General features: G+C 41.3%; 1 protein-coding gene across 1 annotated transcript; it reads left to right on the top strand.

Moving 5' to 3' along the window:
* The first annotated feature begins 4,479 nt into the window (after positions 1 to 4,479).
* Positions 4,480 to 23,930, top strand: CPB2 (carboxypeptidase B2). Its single transcript, XM_065678228.1, has 11 exons — positions 4,480 to 4,797; positions 8,710 to 8,785; positions 11,435 to 11,559; positions 11,644 to 11,752; positions 12,270 to 12,371; positions 12,927 to 13,031; positions 15,510 to 15,626; positions 17,029 to 17,119; positions 22,525 to 22,727; positions 23,464 to 23,548; positions 23,665 to 23,930. Exons 1-11 carry the CDS (start codon positions 4,721 to 4,723, stop codon positions 23,847 to 23,849), a joined length of 1,275 nt encoding a protein of 424 aa, XP_065534300.1. The 5' UTR covers positions 4,480 to 4,720; the 3' UTR covers positions 23,850 to 23,930.
* Positions 23,931 to 24,110: the final 180 nt, after the last annotated feature.

Here is a 24,110-nt window from a genome sequence, read left to right as displayed (position 1 = left end):
CTGTTAAAAACAGACAGTATCAACCTAGCATGGGCTCTGGCACATGCTGAAATACAGACTTAGATCTGGGAATTTCGATGCAGGAAGAGGCTTGTTATTTAAAGCCTTGCTGCTGGACACTGTGAAACCCAGGACCAAAGAGACAGCCACACTTGTGTCCTGGTTGAGCTTAGAGGAAATTTTGTGACACTTGGTTGCTGAAAGCCAAGGATGCCTCTGATGGGAATCACTGGACATTACTCAGTGGCACTGCTGCAACTGCTCAAGACCATCTCCCTGCAGCAATGCCAGCAGTTACTTTTTTCACTTGTTCTATCTGACCACTTTCTTGGGTCTGGCTCTCCTTCACCAGCAACAGCAGCTTCAGGAGCCCACCACAATGGCCAGGCACAGCCCAACATCTCAGTGTATGCTGGTGCAGTAGGTGCTTGAGCAGTGGTAGATGCCCTGACTTAGCTGGGACATGGGTACCTGGCTTCCTCTGCTGCCATCTTTTTGGTCACAGACATCTTAAACCTCCACATAAAGATGTGCCAGAGCCTGGTCTGGATGAGGTACAACATCTATGCAGCATCCAGAGGACATTAGTGTTACTATACATGAATGTGGAGAGGGAGGGGAGAGAAAGTAGATTTGGCTTAAAGAGTGGATATCTCTCTTGAGAATTGCCTTTGAGGTGTCATTATACTTAGAAAAGCAATATAGATACTAATGGCACTGGGAAGCTTATATACTGCCAGTCCTAAATCTCACATGTGTAGTTTTCAACAAAGAAATCAACAGACTACTTTGCTAATGATCTGCTCTGAAAACTAGGACCCAATTGTCCCTTATTAAATAAAAGCCTGTGCATGTCTTAGAGCTACTCTAAAAGTTAACAGAAACCAACTGTCTTTCATTACTGCAAGGCTTCTGATCACATCTGCTATGGTACTTACAGGTACCAGCTCATCACAGCCCGTGGTCCACCCGTGGTAGAAGGAATAATTAATCCAGGTGCAGCAAAACCTTTGAACTTTCAACCAAGCAGCTCTTCCTCAGGGAATGCTGATTCATCAGAAGCAAAAAAGGATCAGTTTTGATGAATTTCCTAATTAGAGAAAAATACATTTATTCAGGGAAGGGAGCTTTTGAACAGCTGAAATCTCCGCCTGCAACAGTTCCTAAGTTCAATTTGATTTCCTCCAGGTCAAAAAAAAAAAAAAAAAAAAAGCAAGCATAGAAATGCAAGTTAATTTTCAATAAAATTATGCAAAAGGCTTGATATTGAGTAAAAATCAAACAATGGTTGAAATTATGAAAATGACATACTTTGATTAACTCAATTGTTTTTATAGTTGCTCTTCACAGTGGTTTTTAAGACTGCATTATTCTTCCCAGCTTATCTGGGAAATATTTCTTAGGTTCACAGAAATTCTTGAGGTTTAATGAACAATTTACTGTTGTGGGTAGAGCAAATATATCTTAATTTATGACTTTCGTAGCCCAGAATAACTCTTATTGCTTCTGACCATAGCAAAGACCTGAATGTCCAAGCTGAGGGAGGGAGATATCCAGAACCTGTGGTGTTCAATGGAACAAACACAGCCTCCTACCTCTAAGCCAGTCACCCCAGCTCGAATGGCCATGAATAGGAGCACGTATTTCATTGCACTCTGAGATGTCTATAGAGATCACAGATGGATTAGTCCTGGAAAAAGGCCACTTCTCTGCAATGCCAATAAAGCAGCATGAGATGGCTCACTCAGGTATAGTGGTATGCACTGTGAAAGGATGAAGTTGGAAGAGATAGTGTTCCTTAGAGGACAAGACAAGTGGGTAGTGGTAATATCAACATAAGGACAAATGATGACCCCTAACAGCTGGGTGGAAGTAGGGAAGTTATGCTTAAGTTTCTCTTTTTTTTTTTTTTGGTCTTCCATCCTACATTTACTTTTCTGTTTGTTTTAACCTGTGCAGTGCCTTAACCACCACAAGACTCTAGTTTGTCCTTCCTCGGAATTTCATTTACTGTCTTTAGTTTCCTCAGACACTCATTTTTGCTATTTTGAGGGGTGTGAAATACTTCCAGTGTATACCAGTGTCGTGGTTCAAAAAAAAGTAATCCATAAATCACACAGTTGCTCTCTCACTCCCCCCCTTCTTGCCCTCCCCCTACTCCTGGAGGGATGGAGAGGTGAATCAAAAAGAATGCAACTCCCATGGGTTGAGATAAGAACAGTTTAGTAACTAAGGTATAACACAAATCACTACTGCTACCACCAATGATAATAATGATAAAGGAAATCACAAGAGGAAAGAATACAACACCTCAACACCAGCCAACCAATAACTTGCCCCACTCCCCCCAGCCAAGCACCGACCCATACCTCGTCCAACCCTGCAGTGCCTGTGCCCTTCTGAGTCACTCTTCCTTACATCCTGGGCATGACATGCTGTGGTATGGGATACCTCTTTGGTCAGTTTGGGTCAGGTGTCCTGTCTCTGCTTCCTCCTGGCCTCCCTTCCTCCCTGGCAGAGCACGAGGCTCAGAAAGTCCTTGGGCCGACCAAACATTTGAGCAGCAACTAAAAACATTGGTGTTATCAACACTGTTCCCAGGCCAAAAAATCAAAACACAGCCCTGCACTAGCTACTAAGAAGGAGAAAAATAACTGCTACTGCTGAACCCAGGACAACCAGAAACCCCAAACCAAGTAGGAAAACAGTAGCTTTCAAACAGAGTGTGAACCACCTCTGCAAAAAGCTGAAGAACCCACAGTAAAAACAATCAACATGAAAAAAGGTCTCACACCTAACATTTTCCCAAACTTGCTTCTCAGGTAGTTAGTAGAAAGTGTTCCCTTTTCCTACTTAATTAACGCTTTAAGACATAAAGAAATATGATCTTTTATTTCCTTTGTTACCAGCAACCCCACTCCATCAGCTTTTCAATTTCCTCTGTTACACCTATCACAGTAGGTTCAATTTTTCTTTGAATTTGTGTCTGTGCATCAGACATTTCCAGACAGAAGCATGTCTGGATGGTCAAGCTTCATCTCCTGTATTTTATCCTCTGTTGGCAGCTTCCTTTTGCCTACGTGAGGGAAGAGCATCTGAACCCCTGGTTTAAAAATCAACCCCTGTAGCACAGCACTTCCCTTGCCAGGAATGGCCTCTGTACCTTACCAGAACTTCCTATTTGTTTGAACAACATTTAGAAAAGATAAAATAGGAACTACAAAATCTAGGTAAGGTGTCAGTGTTTTTTTTATTTTCCCTTTGGTGTCCAGTTTGTGCTCAACTCCAGTTTGGGGAGTTCCAGTGTTGGTGTATATTCACAGACATTATAACCCCAGGGTACTCACTGGGTAGCAACATTCACCTCGGCTGACTTCAGCCATCTAAAACTTAGCCGTCTGGCTTCTTAGGACAGATGTACCCTCCAAGTAAAAAAACACCAGGACTGAATATTATCTTGCAAGCCTTGATTGCCTGCCTGACTGGAGCACTGGCTCTTATCCAGACCACTTCAGAGCTGTTTTAGAGGAGGCTGGTGGATTCAGTCTAGTCCGTGTTACCTAACCTTAGCTCCAGAGCTTGCTTCCAGGCATTTTTCATGCAGTTGTATAGCTATGACCCTAAGCTACACCTGCAGCATCAAATAATTAAGTTTCCCCATTCATTCCCAGGTCTTGGCTCTCTGGTGTCCCCTTTGCATGTACATTGATTCATTTCTTGGTCCTATTCTGGAATGAATTCCCTCTGGAAGAAAACCATGTTGTATTTCTGGTGACCACTTACCTGAAGAATCTTTTGTGTCAGACATCAGGTTTGGTTCCCTCATTCTGCACACACATGACATACTCAGTCAAAAGCTAACATGTCAAATTGATTCAGCTTTTTGGCATGTCCTGTCTGGACAATTGTGGATAGAAATATAGGAGGAAAATCTTGGGGCATGCAAAAATTAATAATGAGATGAACAGTCACTGGTACATTTCTTGAAAAGCTAACCCCATATGACATATGGAAAATACAGGGACATCTGAACATCACAGAAAAGAGGACACAGAGCAGGACAAGCAATATGAGATACTTGGATAGACCAGGCATTAACCAAAGAGGTAGCGACCAGCTGCAGAAGATGGAGACCAAATCAGTGTGCTCTATCCTAAACAAGAGGAACATCCCTCAATAACATGTAGGTATCACATCCCACTTGCTCCTTGTTTTCTCTGCTAGCAAATGCCATCAAAAGAAGCTTTCCTGCTCAGGATTTTTCCATTTGGACTACACAGTGGGAGTGTGGTTAACCTCACGCCCACTCCAGCTTCATGCTTGGCTGTGATGTGTTATAGGAGTTCTGAACGCAGAGCACACTGCCAGACCTCTGTAAACATTACAGGATCACAAAACCTTTGTGCTGTGCGTTCTTTCTTGTGTCTGCGGTTTGTAGCCACAGTGAAATGACTCAAAGGCTGAGATGACAAAGTGACTTGTCAATATGAAAATGCCCAAAATGTACTTTATACTTTTGGAGGTGGACAACATCAATATGAGCAGGACCTCCCCAGGGGGTTCTGTCATATTGACTTAGCCACCAGGAGTTTGGGAGCTTGGGCTTGAGATGAGAGACAGTATTAAATTTTAACCACTCTTTAAATAACGTTTTTTAAATCAATAATGTGGGTCCTGAACCCTCGGCTTTCCAATTGCATTTAGTTTCATTGTGTGTGCCATGAAGATGAAGTTTTGCCTGCTCTTTTTTACCCTACTTATCTGGATTCAAGAGAAGCATGTCTTCACTCTTCCAAGGTAAATATCTACTGGTGCTACTGGGCTTTCAGAGTGCGCTGAGTGGGACAGGGAATGTACTGAGGCAGAATAACTCCAAGTCGCATAAGAAAACATTTGGCAAAGGCTGACATTTATTTATTGGTCTTGTAATTGGATATGTGGTTCAATTTAACATATAGATGGTGGAGGAAATGAAAATATTCTAAGTCTTCTTTGCATCCATAAATCCTATGTTTCTAATCATATTAAAACTATTCTTTTTGGTCTAAGTGCCAATCAATTCTGTTCATTCAGTGCTTTTGAATGCCAATAAAGGGCATTCTGAAACTTAATGGGATAAAATAATTTGCTTAATTTGCCTTAAAACAAAATCTTAAGTGAATTACTTCTTGAGGTAGAAAGAGAAACCATTTCAGAAAGTGCTAACAATCTGTTTTCTTTCTAAAGCAGCTTCTATGATTGTTTTCCAGTCATTAATCATTTTTGAATAACCATTTGATATTTGTACAATGTTCTAGAAGCAGCTTTATTGTTACCTATCGATAAATTTCAGAAATGCCCGGGAACCAAACTCTTTCTTAAAACACAAGGACATATGTCAGAGATGAAGACGGGCAAAGTGCTTTGATTTTCTAGATATACAGATGATTTAAAAACCTGGAATGTTTTAATAGGTAGAATTAAGAGGATAAGCCCCTCGTGGTGATATTAAGCAAGCTGAACAACCTGCAGGAATCATGATTAAACACAACCTGCTCACAGGACTGAAACACCCACACAAATAATACTGAATTATGTCTCACAGCCCCTGTGTAACTTCACACCACATGCCAGTGGCAGACCTGTGAGAGATGAACACCACTGAGTTCATGTCTCAGAAGAGGATATTTCATCCCCATTTGTGTTACAATCATGTTTTGTTGTAGATTGCTACAGAGGTGTGAGGAGGGTTACAGCGGGGGAACAGTTAAACACAGTTCTAGGTTAATAGGGGGACAATTAAACATGTTTTAAAGTTAATTCAGTTGGGCAACATTGCTCTGTGCTACCTGAAGGTTCACCTATTTCATATTTTAATTAAATGCCAAATATCTGACTCTTACAGAAGAATACATTTCCCACTGAAAAGCCTGAGTCTAACCCTCCCAGCCCTGCTTATAAAAATGTCTAAAACTGTGAGATTTTAAAGACGATATATCTGACTTTTTACTTTTATTTGGGTGCTAGTATGGAAGGACTTCATGGTCATGTATTAAAGCTTGCCTTTGTAAGGTTATAGTGTGATTACTGCATTGTGAGACTTGTGAAAGAGCTGGGAGCAGCGGAAAGACACACAGTTCACTTGGAGGGAAAGGGCAAGTGTGGCAGCTGATTGAGAGACAGCAAGGTGGAAGAAAAGAGCCCACAGGCAGACATCTGTGCTCGAGGCAGATGAACAGCTTACATGGTCCGGGAGAACAGGTGATGATGCTGGCAGCACTCCTCTAATGACACTACCTGCCAGAGGCAAGGTAAGACATTCAGCCTAAGATAGGTAGGGAGGTCTCTGTTCTGGAGATGATAGTCACAACACGCAAGCTTCAAATGAAGCCAGGCTACGAGGACAGAGAGACACATCCTTGCTGGTGCCTTGGTTTTGTGGCATGTGATGCCAATGGCATTCCCAGTGACTGAGAAATGCAGTGGAGAGGAGGGATGAAGAGACTGACATGCCTGCAGAGAGCCAGCACTGATTTGCGACTATCTGTGAGATGATGGCCAGGGCCCCTGGGTGGGATTCAGCTGACTAGATGGGATTTCTATAGAGTTCTGCATGGGAACAAGTCCCCTTCACCTCCTGTACAGCTTGTGGAGAAAAATACGTGTATTTAGGTTATAACTCATTCCAGTTTAGCACACACATCTAAATTCACTCAGGTTAACCAGACCCTGAAAATGCCTGTTTCTTTATTAGGAGTGACAAGCTCAGATTAAGATAACAAAACCACCTAAAAAGAACTGTAATGCATCCCGCTCACTCTCTCATAGCTAGAAGGCAAGGCCTGAGCATCGTGGTGTGGGGATGGCAGCTGGACTTACTTTTATCACCCGAGGAAAAGGTAGAGGCAAAATCGATGGGGAACAATGACAGAGTCCTGTGGGACCCTGGCCGAAAGTTAGAGGAGTGGAGTAAGAAGGAACCTCTTAAGGACAAAACTTAAAGAGCAACTAGGGAAGCAGGGCATGAGAACAAAAAGTGGAAGTATGTTCAACATGAACATGTCCAACCAGGGCAGTAGGCAGGAAAAGGAAGCTGGGGTGGGAGGTTGTTTCTGAGATTTGTCTACAGGCAACAATTAGAGCTTTTCCTCGAAGCAAAGGAACTGAGAAGCTGAACGACTACAATTTCAGCTGTTACTACTCCCTGTGTTCAGTGTATTCAGGTCCTACCAATGAGAGTTGTAGAGGAATTGCTGCTAGCTATGACCTGTCCAGTACTTATCACACTCAGTTGAAATATTTGTGCAGCAAATGGTGGGGTGCAAGTACATACCGGCTTCCTCATTATAGCACTCTCAGGCTGTGAGAATCACAGGATGAAGCCAGATGCAGCAGCCCTCTTATGGCCTCCCCTCTGAAAAGACTCCCCCAGATACAAGACAAATTCACTTTTAAAGTAGCCCCAAACACACACTGTGGACTGCACTTGCCTAAAGAAATAGGCAAAATGCCAATTCTGCCTATCCCTGATTACTTTTTGATGCTCTGTCAAACGACGGTGGAGACAAAAATAGCACTGGCATATTGCTGATTCTACATGAGAAACAACAGTGATTGCTTTGAGCCTGGCTAAAAGTAAAAAAGATAAATTACCTGGTTGCCAGATGCTGTCACGTCTTTGCTCGAAATCAGTCACAACACTGAGTTGTGACAATCGTGTTATGTAGCTTGAAAACACTAGTTCTGACAGCCCTGCCTGTTTCCTTTTCAGAACAGTCTTTGCAGACACGGCTGGCAGGGGCTTCCATGGTGTCAGGTTTATACACTGCTGCCAACTCCACATGATTAGAAGGCTGAGAGCCAGCCCAGCCCAGACAATGGAAATAAGTGTTTGACATTCCCCTGAGTCTGCTCCTTCTACACAGACAAATTATTTTAATTATCTATCCAGTGCAATTTTGAACTACAGAGCTTGCAGGGAACTGGAAATCAGGACTGGATTTACAATGCAAAAATGGTGGGTTTTCTTTCAAGAAAGTGAATTTCACTTCTGTCACCAATAGCGGGGAGAGGCGTGGAGTAGCTGGGTAGCACCATCTCATGTACTGCATATCCAGACCATAGGTTTCAAGTAGAAGAGGAATATAAGTTACCAGGCAAAGAGGGGGAGGACAGCAGTATAGACCAACTGAAACAATACCCGGCAGAGGGACAGAAATCAGGAGATTGGGACAGCTGGACTTTAGTACAAATGATGATGGCAGTAGCCTCTGCTCCTCTATAAAACATCATGTTTTGCCCTTGCCCACCTGCGAGGGCTTTTTCCAGGATGGGAGGGTTCATGTCTCAGCTGAACAGTGGCTGAGACCACAGAACTCAGGGGACAACAGGAGAGCTGTCTTCCTGGTCTAGGCTAGTTTTCCACTGGTGCTGCTGCACTCAGGTGCAGATGGAGCTGGTGGCTGTTGTGCTGGTACCAGCTCCCAGGATGGTTCTCATAGTCCATCAGTAAATATTGGCTACCAAAGCCCTGCACCAGCTCTTTCACGGATTTTACTGTCTGGCAGAAGCAAAGGCTGGAATGGAGCTCGGCATCTTCATTATTGAATCTTCTTTGAGTTCACGGCAGCCAAGCCAGGGGAGATGAGAAAGGCCAAGCCTGCTTCTCTACTTTCACATGACCTAGAGTTCTGAGTACCTGTGCTTTACTTAAATACCCTTCTTTTTCAGAGATGAAGTTTTGTGGGCTCTTCCACAAACAGACAAACAGGTTGAAGCACTTCAGGATTTATTGAATACCACTGAGGTAAACAGATCCCTCTACCTCTCTTGTCTCTAGGCCAGTTTCTTCCCCCAGGTGCACCAATACTGCCTTTCCTACCAGAGGAAGATTTAGCCCACTTTTATTCACTTGTTCTGATACAGCAACTCAACAAATGCCTGATTTTCATTGCTCCACTATCTTCTGACTTACATGAGGAGATCCCTCCTTCATAAAGTTGAAGCAATGCATTATACCAGAGCTCAGATTTCTGCAATTGATTTTGTGTAGTAAGACACTGAAAAACTGGCAAAGCACCAACACACAGTAAATAGAAACACGCTTGCTAGGGAACCTCAGCATTTTAGACCAATGCAGTCTTGACCTATATGACTTGCACAGCTTTGAAGATCAGTACTGGATTTTTATGGTAGTTTTCTTAAAGCAGCATTTAAAAGATAAAAATCTCTTAAGCAATAGTTTTTTAAAACAAAACAACCCAAAACTTGAAAAGCATTTTAACCTTTCATTACAGACTAGAGTATTTCGTTAAAATAAGCCATCTCTTCCTCTTCAAAAGCGTTTGCCCAACTGCACCCTCCCAGTTTGAAGTTCACACTCTGCAACAAAGGTGTAAATGTTCCATCAACCAACATAATTTACAGTATGATTGAGGATGTGTCACAGATGGATGAGGGCTTTCGGTGGTGCCTATGCCCAATCTTTCTGTCTTTCTTGGCTACTATTTATGTCCACCCCAAAATCCTACCAGTCTTCTGCTGTCCTTATTAGCATCTTTTGATCCTTCCCTTTAGTTCTCACAAACCTTGATAACCTTCCTTCCTCTTTTCCACCTCCACAAAGTCAATTCACATATCCATCTCCTTTCCTGTACCAAAATAAATCTTCCCTCCTCCATTTCTGCCTCATCACCATCGTTCTTCACTTCCTTGTGTGCAGGAGCCCCAAGAAATCATTAAGAACAACTGCAGTACATTCAGTGCGGAGAGAGCATGTGCTGATTTCTACCAAGTCACTTGTGTGAATACTCAAGCTGAACATTTTTCAAGGGTTATAAACTGACCGTTTTTTTTCCCCATGGTTACAAATTGAGCAAGTTATAAGAAGAGAAAGGGGAGAAGGAAAGGGAAGCCATAAATAGTACTTCCTAACAAAGTTTAATGGTTCCAATCTAGCAATCTAGCAAAGAAGAAGCATCTTTCAAAGAAAATTAGCATCTTACAAGAAGAATTATCAGGCTAATTATAGGTGCTACTCCTGCAGCTGGAAGCAAAAACCTAAAGCAAACGCTTTGTTCTTGCAGCACACACATTACATGTAGCCTCCATCAGAAGACCCAGATGCAGTAACAGAGTCTTCTTGCTGCCATGAGGCAGTATTGACCATTTCAATGATAGGTAAAGAGACCAATAATCATACGCACTATCAGAGTTTCCCATTTATCCCCATTCATTACTACTCTGCCACCTCAGCTGTGTCAATCCAGAGTTCCTCAGTTTTCCTCACTCTCCATTCAAAGAATGCCTTCACCTAAGAGAAACTTGATCTGAACTGGTGCATGCCAGTGGAGACAGCAGCCTAGCTGGGGAAACAGGAAAATCAGTGCTGGGCAGCTAAGCATCCAGCTTGCATCTTAGATGGGTTTTCCAAACAATGCTGAGCCATGTGATGCTGTTACTACCCTGCCAATAACATGTGAGGTGACTACACTGAGACTAGCTCAACCATTTGTATAACACATTGCAGTAATATATCCAGGGGCCAAATGTCTTCCCACTTACTGTTCCAAAGTGTTGATTAAAAGCATGGATGAGTTTTCTGTAAGATTCTGCAGACACATTCTCTCTGAGATATGAGTGAGGTAAACAGCTGACAACTGCTATATGCCTGGAAACGTGATGCTTAAGTTGAATATAATAATGCAACCACACCAGAAAGGAAAAAAATAAACCCTTTTGTCTGCAACTCCATGTTTTATGTTTTCAAAAATGCATCCAAGGATTATGTTGATCTTTTTCACATTGTAAATTCATAAATTTCTGCTTACTGTCACCCCTAGATCTTTTGGTATTATTGGTTTTAAAGTTTCAGTCTTTTATTGAATATGTTGGCTTCTGATTTTATTATTGTAAAAGATTTAATTTTACCAAGAAGAATCTCATTTTCTTATTTTGCTCCCATTTCTAATCTCTGTATTGCTGCCTCGACTTATATTCAAACCCCTTCTGGCATTTATTTCCTCCCTGATCAAAGTCATCAGCGAATACAATAACTACAAAGACTAGCCTGATCTTCATTAATTCTCCAAATACCCTCAGGGAAAATAACTCTCAGCAGACTTTAAAACATGTAACATAATAACCAGCTAAGCATATCTATTATACTAGAAATACTATCTCGGAAAGGTTATGTTCCTGTCTTTGTTCCTGATTTATGAATTTATGTGCAGAAGTCATTATAAACATGTCTTAAATACACACGTTTTATTTCCAGCAGTAGCAGAATGCAGAAACACAACACAGGGAACATTAAACTGCTTCTTACAAGTGGTCTCTTAAATTGAAAACATATGCTTTGATTATCTTTGAAATACTTCTTAAATGTCAGTAAGAATATTTTTTCTTTCCTAGGTTAAAAAAAAAAATAAATAAAATGCTTTTGGAAACTTTGCAGGTCATTCTCTGGCAACCTGTTGTTGTTGAAAACATCAAGAAGGACAGAGAAGTCCATTTCTATGTCAGGACATCCAGCATAAATAGCATAAAAACTCAGTTAAGGCAACTGACCATTCAACACAAGTATGTATTTTTTTATTTGTTGTCGTGAATGTTTCTGTAAAGTTGTTTGCCATTTATTTCACAGGACATTGTGCTCTTTTTCAGAGTCTTACTGGGAGATGTTCAAGGACTTATTGAAAAACAGATTATCAATGACACAGTCAACCCACGCATATCTTCATCATATTATGAAAACTACCATTCAATGAAAGAAGTAAGACATTTTTGTTGTAATCCTCTGTAGATTCAAAGGCTGAAATTTGTCTCATGTTTGAGAATGGACATAAGGAAAGAAATCATCAGGTAAATGATTACCATTGTACTGCTCAGCAACTGAGAGCTGTATTTACTGTAATGCCTTCATACAGAAAGAAGCCCCAGACAAAATCTCTCATTTTTGCCTCAAACTGCCGTTCACGTACAGTTAATACAGAAGGAAAATGAAGTCACAAAACAACATACAAATATTTTAAACATGAAATGAACAGCAATTTAACCAAGTAGAAGTAAAGAGGAATTTCAGGGCTACTTTTGGACACTGTTGTGACTGTATCTTAGTGGGGTTTTTACGAGAAATTACAGAGAGACAAGTGGGCTGAATAGCTAGTTTTTCTTTCTCATCAGCTAAAGAGGCAGGATTTTGGGAAGAAGAATTAATCTAAGTCTAGACCACGTTCAGGGATGAAGGAGAACAACTGGGAGAGATCAATTTGCTAATTTCATCCTTGCAGATATATTATTGGATGGAAGAAGTAGTGAAAGTCCATTCTGACCTCCTCCAGAAAACATATATTGGATCATCATACGAAAAACGACCGCTTTATGTTCTGAAGGTACAGCTGTGACTTACTGCAAAACCTGTCCAAGTACTAATGTCAGCAAGTGATGAGGTTGGGCCAGAACACTTTCTTAAATCTACACTTATATGCATATTTTTGTGGGGGTTAGAATTTTCCTAAATTCTTGCAATAAGGTGTATTGCATTTGCAAAGGCATTTGACCACATTAGGCTCCTTGTTGGGTCACAAGAAAGTTATCACATCTAGGCCATCATCCAAATGCATGAAATACTGGTGTGGTGGATACCCTCCTCTGTTAACTATGAATCCAATCTAGTTTATTGCCCTGCTTAGTTGGTGACCTACTCACCTGACCTCAGGTCTTGCTGTAGTCTTGATGCTATGTTAGGAGCTTGCTGCAAGCAGTCTGAACATGGCTCTCTAACTTCATGTGAATGTAACTGACAGCAGTATCCTGGCCCAGTATCAGACAAAGCTCTCCTTACAAGACCGATGTTTCTTCTTCCATCTTGGTTACCCTTTTCACTTCTGCTTTCAGGTGGTTCACTTCGCAATGGTGCCATTTTAATACAAGTTCTCTTTTGTCAGCTTTCTAAAAGGCAGGACAAATCCAAAAGTGTCATATGGATTGACTGTGGTATCCACGCTAGAGAATGGATTTCTCCTGCTTTTTGCCTGTGGTTCATAGGCCATGTGAGTAGCTAAACACATCTGATTGATTATAATTTTCAAAGCAAAGCAACAAATCTTGATTCTTTACCCAACTGCACTCTAAGCTCCATAAAGTCTTAATCCACAACACCATCATAAGAGTTTTGTGTCTAAGCTGCATACACAGCAGTGAGTGTGTGTGCACATGTGTGTGTGAGTAGATGGAGGGGGGGATGTGTGTGGCAGACAGAAAGTCATATGGATCAAATGCAAAAGAGCTCAGATGCATTCTCAAGTATATGAAAGAAACTTCAAATTTTCTTCAAATGTGCAGCAAATTCAACACAGGTGTTTACAATTATGAACAGTCATGGATGTAGAGGGCATGTCAGGAAAAGCAAGTATCTGGTAATCTACTACGGCTGTGACCATACCACCACATGGATCCAAGGAATGATCTTGGCTCTGAATCATGCAGCACATGGTGGCTCATGCCCATATTACTGCCAGCTGTCACTGCCTGGAGTAGATCAGAGGAGACCCAGAGTGAGCTCAAGCTGTCCTACAACCCCTGGCTTTTCCCTATGTGCCTTCCTAAAGCAATACATACCTCTTGCTCCAGGCATGGCATAGCTCCACACCAGCATGAACGCCAGCAATCTCTATTTATCACTTGCTGTGATGTGTCACCTGCTGCTGTGCCTGCTGCTACTGCTCCTCTGCCTCCTGCCTTTGCATTATTTATTCATGCTCCTGCTTTTTTCTGGTCTGCCTCATTCAGAGAACAAGGCCACACAAGCCACCTTCTTCTGAAGGTACCATCCCTCCTAGACACACCCTCATTTCAGACCTCCAGAACACGATCCACATCTGCCAGCCACATGCATAGTACCAGCTTATGTGAACTAGTAAATCACTGATGCGATGAGACTGCAGTATGGCCTTAGCCAAAAACCAGCCTTGATGTGCAGTTGCAGACCGATGGTCACATCTGATCTTTAGTATTTTTGATACCTACACTGTTCAGAATAGTGAACAAAGGTACACCAAAAGATTCAACATCCACGGTTTGCACCTGTACCTTAACATATGTTGCCCTGGTCTTTTGGAATTTAAGGCATCTCTGCTCAACACTGTTAAGCTGCTGGCCCAATTCCTAGTACGTACCAGGAAAAGGCTACTAATGCCTTTCTGGCCCAGACAAGGTTGCCCGGCTTGCTCAGTTAATATCCTGAGGTATTATTCACTGTTTTCTACAAAAGTGAAGTTCACTGTAAAAATACTCTAGATGAGATTCAGACTTCACAATCACCAGTACTGTAGCCAGAGAAACAACATAGATGAGTCCTTCAAACATGAATTACAGTTCATGATGGAACTAAGTAATAAGGATAATAATAATAATAATCATGTATTTATTTCTGTCTTCAGTCACAACTATAAAATCTCAGTGACTACAATATTTGAAAGGATATTGCAAGAGTTAGGAGCAGATACAGCAGCATGTACCTTGTGACCCACGTATAATCCCAGCCTTTAAGGTTCCCTTGGAGAGAAATGCATTTGCCCTTTTCATGCTGTTCCAAATAATTACCAGCTGTGCTGTCACTTTGCCTGTGACATGTCCCTGCAGCATTTTTCAGAAGTAACAAGCCGAACATTTAGGTTCACAATCCTTTTGGTCTAATTTATGTGTTTTAAATTGAAATTTTATTTTTATATCACTCCATAAAAGTAACATTTCAAAGTCTGACATTAATCCACATCTGCACACACACGTTAAAATCACCAGCTCTCACTAGCAAATCCTAGGCATTCTTTATAATGGTTTCACCCTTTATCATTTAATTTTGTAGAAAGATTGACACTTCCCATTTAGTCAGAGAAAGCCCATTTCCTCAGTAAAATGAGGAAGGTTTAAAAATTAAATACAGTGGTTTAAGTAAGGCATAAATAATAATAATAAAATATTATATGATCAATGATTTAATCTATTTTAATAGTAATAAACCCACTTATCTAGGTTAAAATTTATCCCTGCATCATGGACCAACAACCAGTAAGATAAGAAAGAAGAAATAATGTTATACACAGCAGCCATTTGAAACGTTACTTGTTATTTTTGGGCCTGCCTTATTTTATGGCCTGATTTATTTTATATACCACTACTTTTGTGGTATTTTCAGTGGGAAGGAAGGGTTCCTATATTTTATATGACTAGCAGAAGCTCAAACCTTCTTCTTAACAGGCTTCACTTCCATCTCATGACCACCAATTAACATTGGACTGCAGTGTATCTGATTGCCTGTATCAGTTCAATTCTTACCCTCTCCCTGGCATTTCTAACCAAAGAACTACTTTGCTGTTTAGCAGTTTCTCTGATGTGATGCATCTCTACCAGGAGATAGACTGATCTGATAATTGCACGGTTATTTTACACAGCCCATCAGCTGTCTTTCTAGGAAGGTAAGAAAACCACTGTTACAAATGCTTTTAATAAGTTTCTCCTGTGCTTTATAGGCAATCCATGTGCGTGAGAGAGATCAGACCCTGACAGCGCTTCTGGAACACTTTGACTTCTATGTCATGCCTGTGATCAATGTAGATGGCTATGAGTACACATGGAGCCATCCTTCTGTACGTAGAGCTTTCCTGACAACCTATGCAATGCACTGATGTGCTATTTATGGGAACCATCAGTGAGCATGCTTAGGGCATCATTTCCACCTGGAACTGCATGTCTCAAACTCTTAATCTGTGTTTGGAATTTCTGTATCTTTGCCCTATGTCAAAAAGAACAAATTCTGCAACAAATTGGCATCTGACCCACAGCAACTTGGTGTCTTCCAAAAAGTGCCAGAAATGCACTTGGAAATTACAGAATCTCACCTTGGGACTTTAATACTTCTAGAGGTCAGGGAATGCCTGTGTCAGCCTTCAGCAGAAAGGTTACAACTACTGGCACAATCCAGCACAAGCTGGATAGCACACTGCATCACACAAAGAACAGCCAATAACTCACTCATTCCTCCTGCAAGCCAGCCCCATTTTCTGCGTACTTTTTGCTTCATATACATGAAGGTACAACATAGAATCATAGAATCATAGAATAGTTAGGGTTGGAAAGGACCTCAAGATCATCTAGTTCCAACCCCCCTGCCATGGACAGGGACACCTCACACTAAACCATCCTACACAAGGCTTCATCCAACCTGGCCTTGAACACCGCCAGGAATGGAGCACTCACAACCTCCCTGGGCAACCCATTCCAGTGTCTCACCACTCTAACAGGAAAGAATTTCCTCCCTATATCCAATTTAAACTTCCCCTGTTTAAGTTTTAACCCATTACCCCTTGTCCTGTCACTACAGTCCCTGACGAAGAGTCCCTCCCCAGCATCCCTATAGGCCCCCTTCAGATACTGGAAGGCTGCTATTAGGTCCCCACGCAGCCTTCTCTTCTCCAGGCTGAACAGCCCCAACTTCCATGTATCTTTTGTCCAAGGTTTTATGTCTTGATTGCAAATTCCAAGCTGTTGAGATGTTTCTTTGGGTTTTAGATCATTGACTCATGTCAAAAAAAACCAAACCCGACAATCCTCCTCCACTCTTTTACTCATCCAGTCTTAACCCAGCTTGGCTCACATTTGGATAACTACATACATATACCTCAACAGCTGCACACCAAATTTCCAACTTTCCACATGCTGTCAGCACTGCCTACAAAAAGGTTGGACTTGGGAGTTCTAAACTCATATTTCTGGCCAAACTGTATGTCTCATCCTCTCCTTCCATAGTCCAAATCCATTGAAATCAGATCAGATGTGACCACTTCTTATCCTACCCAGTATTGCCTTTTATCATCCAGCCTCGCCGGCAAGCAGACTGTGGTTTTACAATCTGCCTTGGTCTTTTGCATCTTCCTTGACACATGACCTGTACAGGCACAAGTGGGAAGTCACATTTAACTGACCAATGAGATGTTGCATTGTTTCTCTCAGGTTTTTCCCTGAACATGGCTTGTGTGTCCGTTTCCACAGAATCGGCTGTGGAGAAAGAGCCGCTCATCGCATGGTAACAGCAAGTGCATCGGTACTGACATGAACAGGAATTTTGATGCGCACTGGTGTGGTATGACATAACTTCCTTGCTATTGTACCCCTGCCTCACTTTCAGCCTTTAAAATTCATTATTTTGGAAAAAAAAATAATTTTCTATTTCACAGAGTTGATATAAAGACAAATGCAGATGAGTATCTGTTATGAACAAGTGAATACTTCCTCAACTTCAGACACTTTTTGTTGGGACTCAGGATTTTTCCTCCTCAGATGCCACACTGGGGATTAATCTCTTCCCAGCACTATGACAAGAGAGAGGGGGACAAGGACCCTGGATCCTGCTCCTTGCATCACACCCTGTTACATGTGGTGCAGGCTATTAAGGGGAGGGACAAAAGAGGCAAGAGAACCATCTCAACATCCCTTGCCATGTCAATCAAGAGCTGGTGCACCATCCAGTTGAATAGATGCTCCACCGTGCTGTGTTAACTGATCACCCTAGTCATAGAATCCCAAGGGTTGGAAGGGACCTAAAAAGATCATCTAGTCCAACCCCCCTGCAAGAGCAGGGTAACCTACAGTACATCACACAGGAACTTGTCCAGGCGGGCCTTGAATATCTCCAGTGTAGGAGACTCCACAACCCCCCTGGGCAACCTGTTCCAGTGCTCTGTCACTCTTACAGTAAAGAAGTTCTTCCTGATGTTAACGTGGAACTTCCTATGCTCTAGTTTACACCCATTGCCCCTTGTCCTATCACTGGATATCACTGAAAAAAGCCTAGCTCCATCATCCTGACACCTACCCTTTACATATTTGTAAACATTGATGAGGTCACCCCTCAGTCTCCTCTTCTCCAAGCTAAAGAGACCCAGCTCCCTCAGCCTCTCCTCATAAGGGAGATGTTCCACTCCCTTAATCACCTTTGTAGCTCTGCGCTGGACTCCTTCAAGCAATTCCCTGTCCTTCTTGAACAGAGGGGCCCAGAACTGGACGCAATATTCCAGATGCAGCCTCACCAAGGCTGAGTAGAGGGGGAGGAGAACCTCTCTTGACCTACTAACCACTCCCTTTCTAATGCACCCTAAGATGCCATTTGCCTTCTTGGCCACAAGAGCACATTGCTGGCTCATGGTCATCCTCCTATCCACCAGGACCCCCAGGTCCCTTTCCCCTTCACTACTTTCCAGCAGGTCACCCCCCAGCCTGTACTGGTACATGGGGTTGTTCTTCCCCAGATGCAAGACTCTACACTTGCCCTTGTTAAATTTCATCAAGTTTCTCCCCGCCCAACTCTCCAGCCTGTCCAGGTCTCGCTGAATGGCAGCACAGTCCTCTGGTGTGTCAGCCACTCCTCCCAGTTTTGTGTCATCAGCAAACTTGCTGAGGGTGCACTCAGTTCCCTCATCCAGGTCATTGATGAAAATATTAAACAGCACCGGTCCCAGCACCGACCCCTGAGGAACTCCACTAGTCACAGACCTCCAGCTAGATTCTGTGCCATTGACCACAACTCTCTGCCTTCTTCCTTTCAACCAGTTCTCGATCCACCTCACTACTTGATCGTCAAGCCCACACTTCTTTAGCTTATCTATGAGGATGCTGTGGGAGACAGTATCAAATGCCTTACTGAAATCAAGAAAAACTACATCTACCGCTCTACCATCATCCCTCCACCTAGTCACTTCCTCATAGAAGGCTATAAGGTTGGTCATACATGACTTCCCCCTCATAAAACCATGTTGGCTGTTCTTAATGACCCCCTCATCCTTGATATGCCTAGTGATGGAGTCAAGAATAAGTTGTTCCATCACCTTTCCAGGGATGGAGGTAAGGCTGACCGGTCTATAATTACCCGGGTCCTCCTTCTTGCCCTTCTTATAGATTGGTGTGACCTTTGCCATCCGCCAATCCTCAGGCACCTCGCCGTTTCCCACGACTTACCAAAGATGATGGAAAGTGGCCTAGCAATGACCTCCGCCAGCTCCCTCAGCACCCATGGGTGCATTCCATCCGGACCCATCGATTTACAGATGTCCAGTTTGCATAGCTGATCCCTAACCCAATCCTCATCTACCAAAGCAAACTCCTCCTTTGTCCTGACTCCTCCTGGGGCTATAGAAATCAGGGGCCCTCGGGGAGAGTCTGCAGGAGTAAAGACAGAGGCAAAGAAGGCATTCAGCACCTCTGCCTTCTTTATATCCTCTGTCTCCAGGGTACCCACTTCGTTCAGCAGTGGGCCTATATTGCCTCTTGTGTTACTTTTATTTGCTATGTATTTGAAGAAGCCCTTTCTATTGTCTTTAACCCGACTAGCAAGATTGAGTTCCAAGGAGGCCTTAGCTGTCCTAATTGCCTCCCTAGTCATCCTTCAGTAATGCCTAGCTGATCAAGATTTTTTGGCTCCCAGTGTTTGTTGTTGTCAAGGCTGTATTACGTTTACTTACCTACAGGCAGTTTAGTACTTGACAGGTTTTTAATGCAGAATAGCTGCCTTAAAATGTTAACCTACAGGTCAGATCTGGTTATACACAGTACTGACAGTAATGTCTTGTATGACTTTTGGTCATTTTAGTCCATTATTAAGCTGGGAAGAAAGATGTTTACTTACCATCCATGGCTATTACATGGGGAAAACCACATATTTTTTCAGGCACAAAATTATGAAGATGGAGACCACAAACATAGATCTGAAAGTGATAGTCAGTATAAATGTGTCATAAAAACAGAATTTGGAGAAGTCTGAAGGAATAACGTCAAAAACCTATGTGATACAGATACTAGTTTCAAGGTTATACAATGTAGCACACTCAACTTGTCAAGCACTTCTGGCAAAAAGCTTCTGAAGTGGAGAGATGATTCTATTTCACAAAGAGCAGAAGAAAACAGGCAGATTAGAAAGTGCTTCCTCTCTAAGTAAACCTTTGGACAAAATATACACCTTCTTACAGGGCAAAACCAGAACATCTTACTTAAGTAATCAGGGAAGCATTCATACTGTTTTCAGCCATGCTACACTCCTCTCTTTTAGACATGTTTGGAAACATAGAAGAGAAAAGCCTCAGCACCCTGTAGGGTCACTGGAGAAAAAAAAAATGTAAAGGTGAATCTAAGGACCAAGTCAGATGCTTGTAGTAACTTAAAGAGATGATTGTAAGGCTGTCCCTAAGTTTCTACTTCTTTTACTTATATTTACGTATAGACACATGTACATGTAGTCAGTAAAATGCTGAAAACCAAACCACTGTTTTTCTTAGTTAGCAAAAAAATATTGTTTATACTGATTCAGATACATTAGCGACTGGTAGCAACAGTTGAGCAGATTTAGCCCAGAACATATTAACTGTAAAATCTCCATTATTGCTGTTCAGCAAGATTCTCAGAAGAACCAAGCTGGAGTTTTATCACTTTATAATATTACTGCAATTATTAGTAGCTGTGTCAATTGAATACAATAACACAATTGTGTTCGTAGGAAAAGGCCACGAATTCATGGGAACCTGCAAGTTAACTTTTCTAAGCAGAAAAGAGTTCTTGTCAGGGGTGCCAAATGTTCAGACTTCCACTGGCTCCAGATTTGCTTGTGAATACACTTTTGTGCCACCACAAAATCCCGGGTTTCAGCTGCATGCATTTAAAGCTATTTTTTCTCTTCAGCTGCTTAGATAACAACTTCATGAAGTTTATGAGCAAACCCCTCATGGTTTTTATGAAGAGCAAAATACACTAAATGTACTGATACTGTATGTTTTTCTTTTATACCAGTATGAAGCAAAATTATTCCACAAAAAGCAATGTACTAACTTGGAATTTGCTCTGTGGAACTAATTTTGACTGGAACCTGGATTTGAATTGTTCTCCACATTTTCCATATTGTTTCTTTAGCTGGCTGCTCTCAATCTGATCAAGAATTTAAGGAAAGCAGACAGAACATTTACCTAAGATTGCCAGCCAACAGATTCTTCAATGCCTTTTTCCTTGGAGAGTTCTCCCTTCTTTGCAAAACAAAACAGCGTAAAATTTAACATTCTCGTTTTGCCTCTTTTGCATGACTTTGCTCAAATGCCAGGAACTGTTTGTATTTTCATGTGCATGAATTTTCATGGACTGTGAAATCCCCCTTGATTCAGAAACATGAAGGTTTATACTTATATCCCAGAACATAAATGTACCACAGCCCTCTCTACCCCAGTACCCTTGTTTCTGACCTCCCAGCCTCACCTCCCAAAGCCTCTCTGTCACCACTTCTCCCACACAGCCTTCTCTCTTCGCTGTATTATTTCTGCTTCTTCATATAAGGGGCATTTATTTTTAGCCATTGATATTATAAAGGAGCTTGAAGCATCTGTGGAACAGTTCAATGCATGAAAATACAGGTTTATTCATAACATCAACCACGCACCACTATATCACCTAAACTTTCTGTCTACTGCAACTACATTTCATGCAAATACACCTTTATGGAGCCTTGGAACTTTTAATTAAAACATGTATATATATATGTCTTCATTAAATATTAAATTAAATATTTGTTTATATATTGAGAGATATATATTATATTGCAATATATATATATTTCAATCACAATATTAAAGCATTTTTGGGATCCAGGTATGCTCCCTGCTACTGTGTGGCATGGTATAGATCTTCCTTAGATATCACTGGCACCAAGAGATGTTTCCTTCTCTCCTGTATCTTAAGGTAATAGCTTGTGTTTCTTCCTCAGGGCTGCAACTCTGCAGATGTAATTGGCATTACTGATTTCTAGAAGATGGGCATCTGTTAAAACATACCAGTGCCCAAGGATGAAGAAAGTCTTGTGGGTGTTAAAGTACTCAGTGAGCTTTATTCCTGCATAAGATTTAAAGATAAAATGTCCATTTAAACTAGAGATAGTAGCAAAGGGGAAAATTTACAAAATTTATTAAAACATGGAGACCTGACATTTAACATTAAAGATCCTGGCAGCTTCCAGAAAGTTATTCGGTCTTATTCTGAAGAGAGCAAAAATTGTGACTCCTAGTCTTCTTGGTAACTTGTTCCATTGCATAGTTTTTCTCATTCTTAACAACCTTCACTTTGATTTGTGTTTCTCCTACTTCCAATTTGCAGGTTTTTTTCCCCCGAGATGAAATAATCACTTAGAACTGTCTTTTTCCTGTAGGACTACTAGATTTTGAGAAGGAATCTCATGATTTTGTTCTAGATGAATTTAAGTTGTGCATATTCATCCCCTCCTCTAAGACATTTTATCCAGTCTTCGAGTCATTCTTTTTTCTTCACCTTCTCCATTTCTTTTTTCAAGTGTATAGCAGGTGAGAGACCCCAGTAGGTTCACACTGACTTCTAGAAGCATGAGAATTCTTCCTACAGCATGGCCATGTCAATTTCTTCTGTATTAGCATCATACTCTGCTCTTTTGTTAAACAGAACTGCAGAAGAGGAGAAGGAGTAACACTGTGCACTTCTTTGTTACAGGAGAAGGAGCATCTCCCTATGAATGTCATGAGATATACTGCGGACCCTACCCTGAGTCTGAGCCTGAAGTGAAAGCAGTAGCTCGGTTTATCAGGGATCACAAAGACATCATTAAAGCCTACATAACCATGCACTCTTACTCTCAATTGGTATTGTTTCCATACTCTTACACTATAGAAAAAAGCAAAGACCATGATGAACTGGTAAGTCTTCCCAGCTCCTGAAATTTCACATTTATTTCAGAAATTCCTCCCCTGCTTGGTTAGGCTTCTAATGAGGGACACACAGTGCTCTAAGGATCAGGAATTAGGAAATTAGATTTCTCTTGATGTTCCTAAGAACTTAAAGAAGTCTGGGCTGATCTAGCAGCGTGCAACTTATCAAACCACTTCTGAAGACTACAGAGAAATATTTTATTGGGCACCTTGAAAAGATATTTTGCTAGTTTCTCATTATGTTGCATGGTTTACATACATCCTAAAAGTACTTGTGTGTGTAACTGAAAAAATGCCCTCCATACACCTAAGCAATGAGGTACTCTTGTGGACATTCACTGCTTTTAAGGTTTAATAGTAGAATTCCCCCAATGAAAATCTATGGCAATACTACATAAATCAATAGTGACTTAAAATACTGTGGTGAAAAAGGAAAAATATGAGACAAGAGTGAAAAAATGGTCTGACAACAGTTTGCTGCCTGAAGTGATGGTAAGGTCCCATATATATTTTTCACCTAGCTACAGCAGAAATGCAAACTGTGGCATGGCCATATGCTGAAAATTTTAACCACATTCTGTGGGTTTTCTAGAGCCTTTAATAAGAACATTTAACTAATGTTACACAGAGTTAACACAGAACACAGTGTATGTAAATCCTAACTGCATACATATTAACTATTATCACACCAGGCTAAAGCTAAGAATGTTTTGTTTAATTTCAGGAAAGTATGGCAAAGAAAGCAGCTAAAGCTATAAGGAGAACAACAAGGAAAATTTACAGACCTGGTGCTGGTGCACAAACAATTTGTAAGTATGACTTCACGGCAATAAAGCACATCCTTGCTAGCATCAGAAGACAGCTTTTGAGCAAAAAACTAAAGTTCTGGTTTTAGGTAACTTACCTGTTTTCCCTTCTCATACAGATTTAGCTCCTGGAGGGTCAGATGACTGGGCTTATGATCTTGGCATTAAATATTCTTTTACCATTGAGCTTCGGGACACAGGAACTTATGGATTTCTGCTTCCTCCTCAAGAAATTAAACCAACTTGCTTAGAAGCACTTTCTGCTGTCAAAGAGATAGCTCAACATGTTCTTCAAAATTTGTGATGCTGAATATAATTTTTTCCAGCATGGCTGTTCTCAGTTAGTTCAACCAATAATAAAAGAAAACCTCGCTGCTTTATTAAACTTATTTATACATGGGCAAAAGAAAAACGAATGACTACACTCCCTGTATTTCATTCTAGAACAGATGACATTTTTTCTGCCATACTTAATAGACTTATAACAGTAGCTCAGTGCACTACATATATATATACTGAGCATTGTAAGGGGAAAATAAGGTAATCTTACGTCCCTCTAGATGGT

This window comes from Lathamus discolor, chromosome 4 (assembly GCF_037157495.1).
Source record: "Lathamus discolor isolate bLatDis1 chromosome 4, bLatDis1.hap1, whole genome shotgun sequence".
NCBI classification, from domain to species: Eukaryota; Metazoa; Chordata; class Aves; order Psittaciformes; family Psittacidae; genus Lathamus; species Lathamus discolor.
The sequence above is the reverse complement of the archived record's forward strand: the minus strand, read 5'-3'. Positions and strand labels throughout refer to the sequence as shown.

Excerpts from the sequence above, each read along its gene's own strand:
- CPB2 (XM_065678228.1), top strand. The coding sequence starts at position 4,721 with ATGAAGATGAAGTTTTGCCTGCTCTTTTTTACCCTACTTATCTGGATT. Across the intron at positions 11,560-11,643 it reads CAACTGACCATTCAACACAA|AGTCTTACTGGGAGATGTTC; the intron begins GTATGTATTTTT and ends GCTCTTTTTCAG. Across the intron at positions 13,032-15,509 it reads GCCTGTGGTTCATAGGCCAT|GCAATCCATGTGCGTGAGAG; the intron begins GTGAGTAGCTAA and ends TGTGCTTTATAG.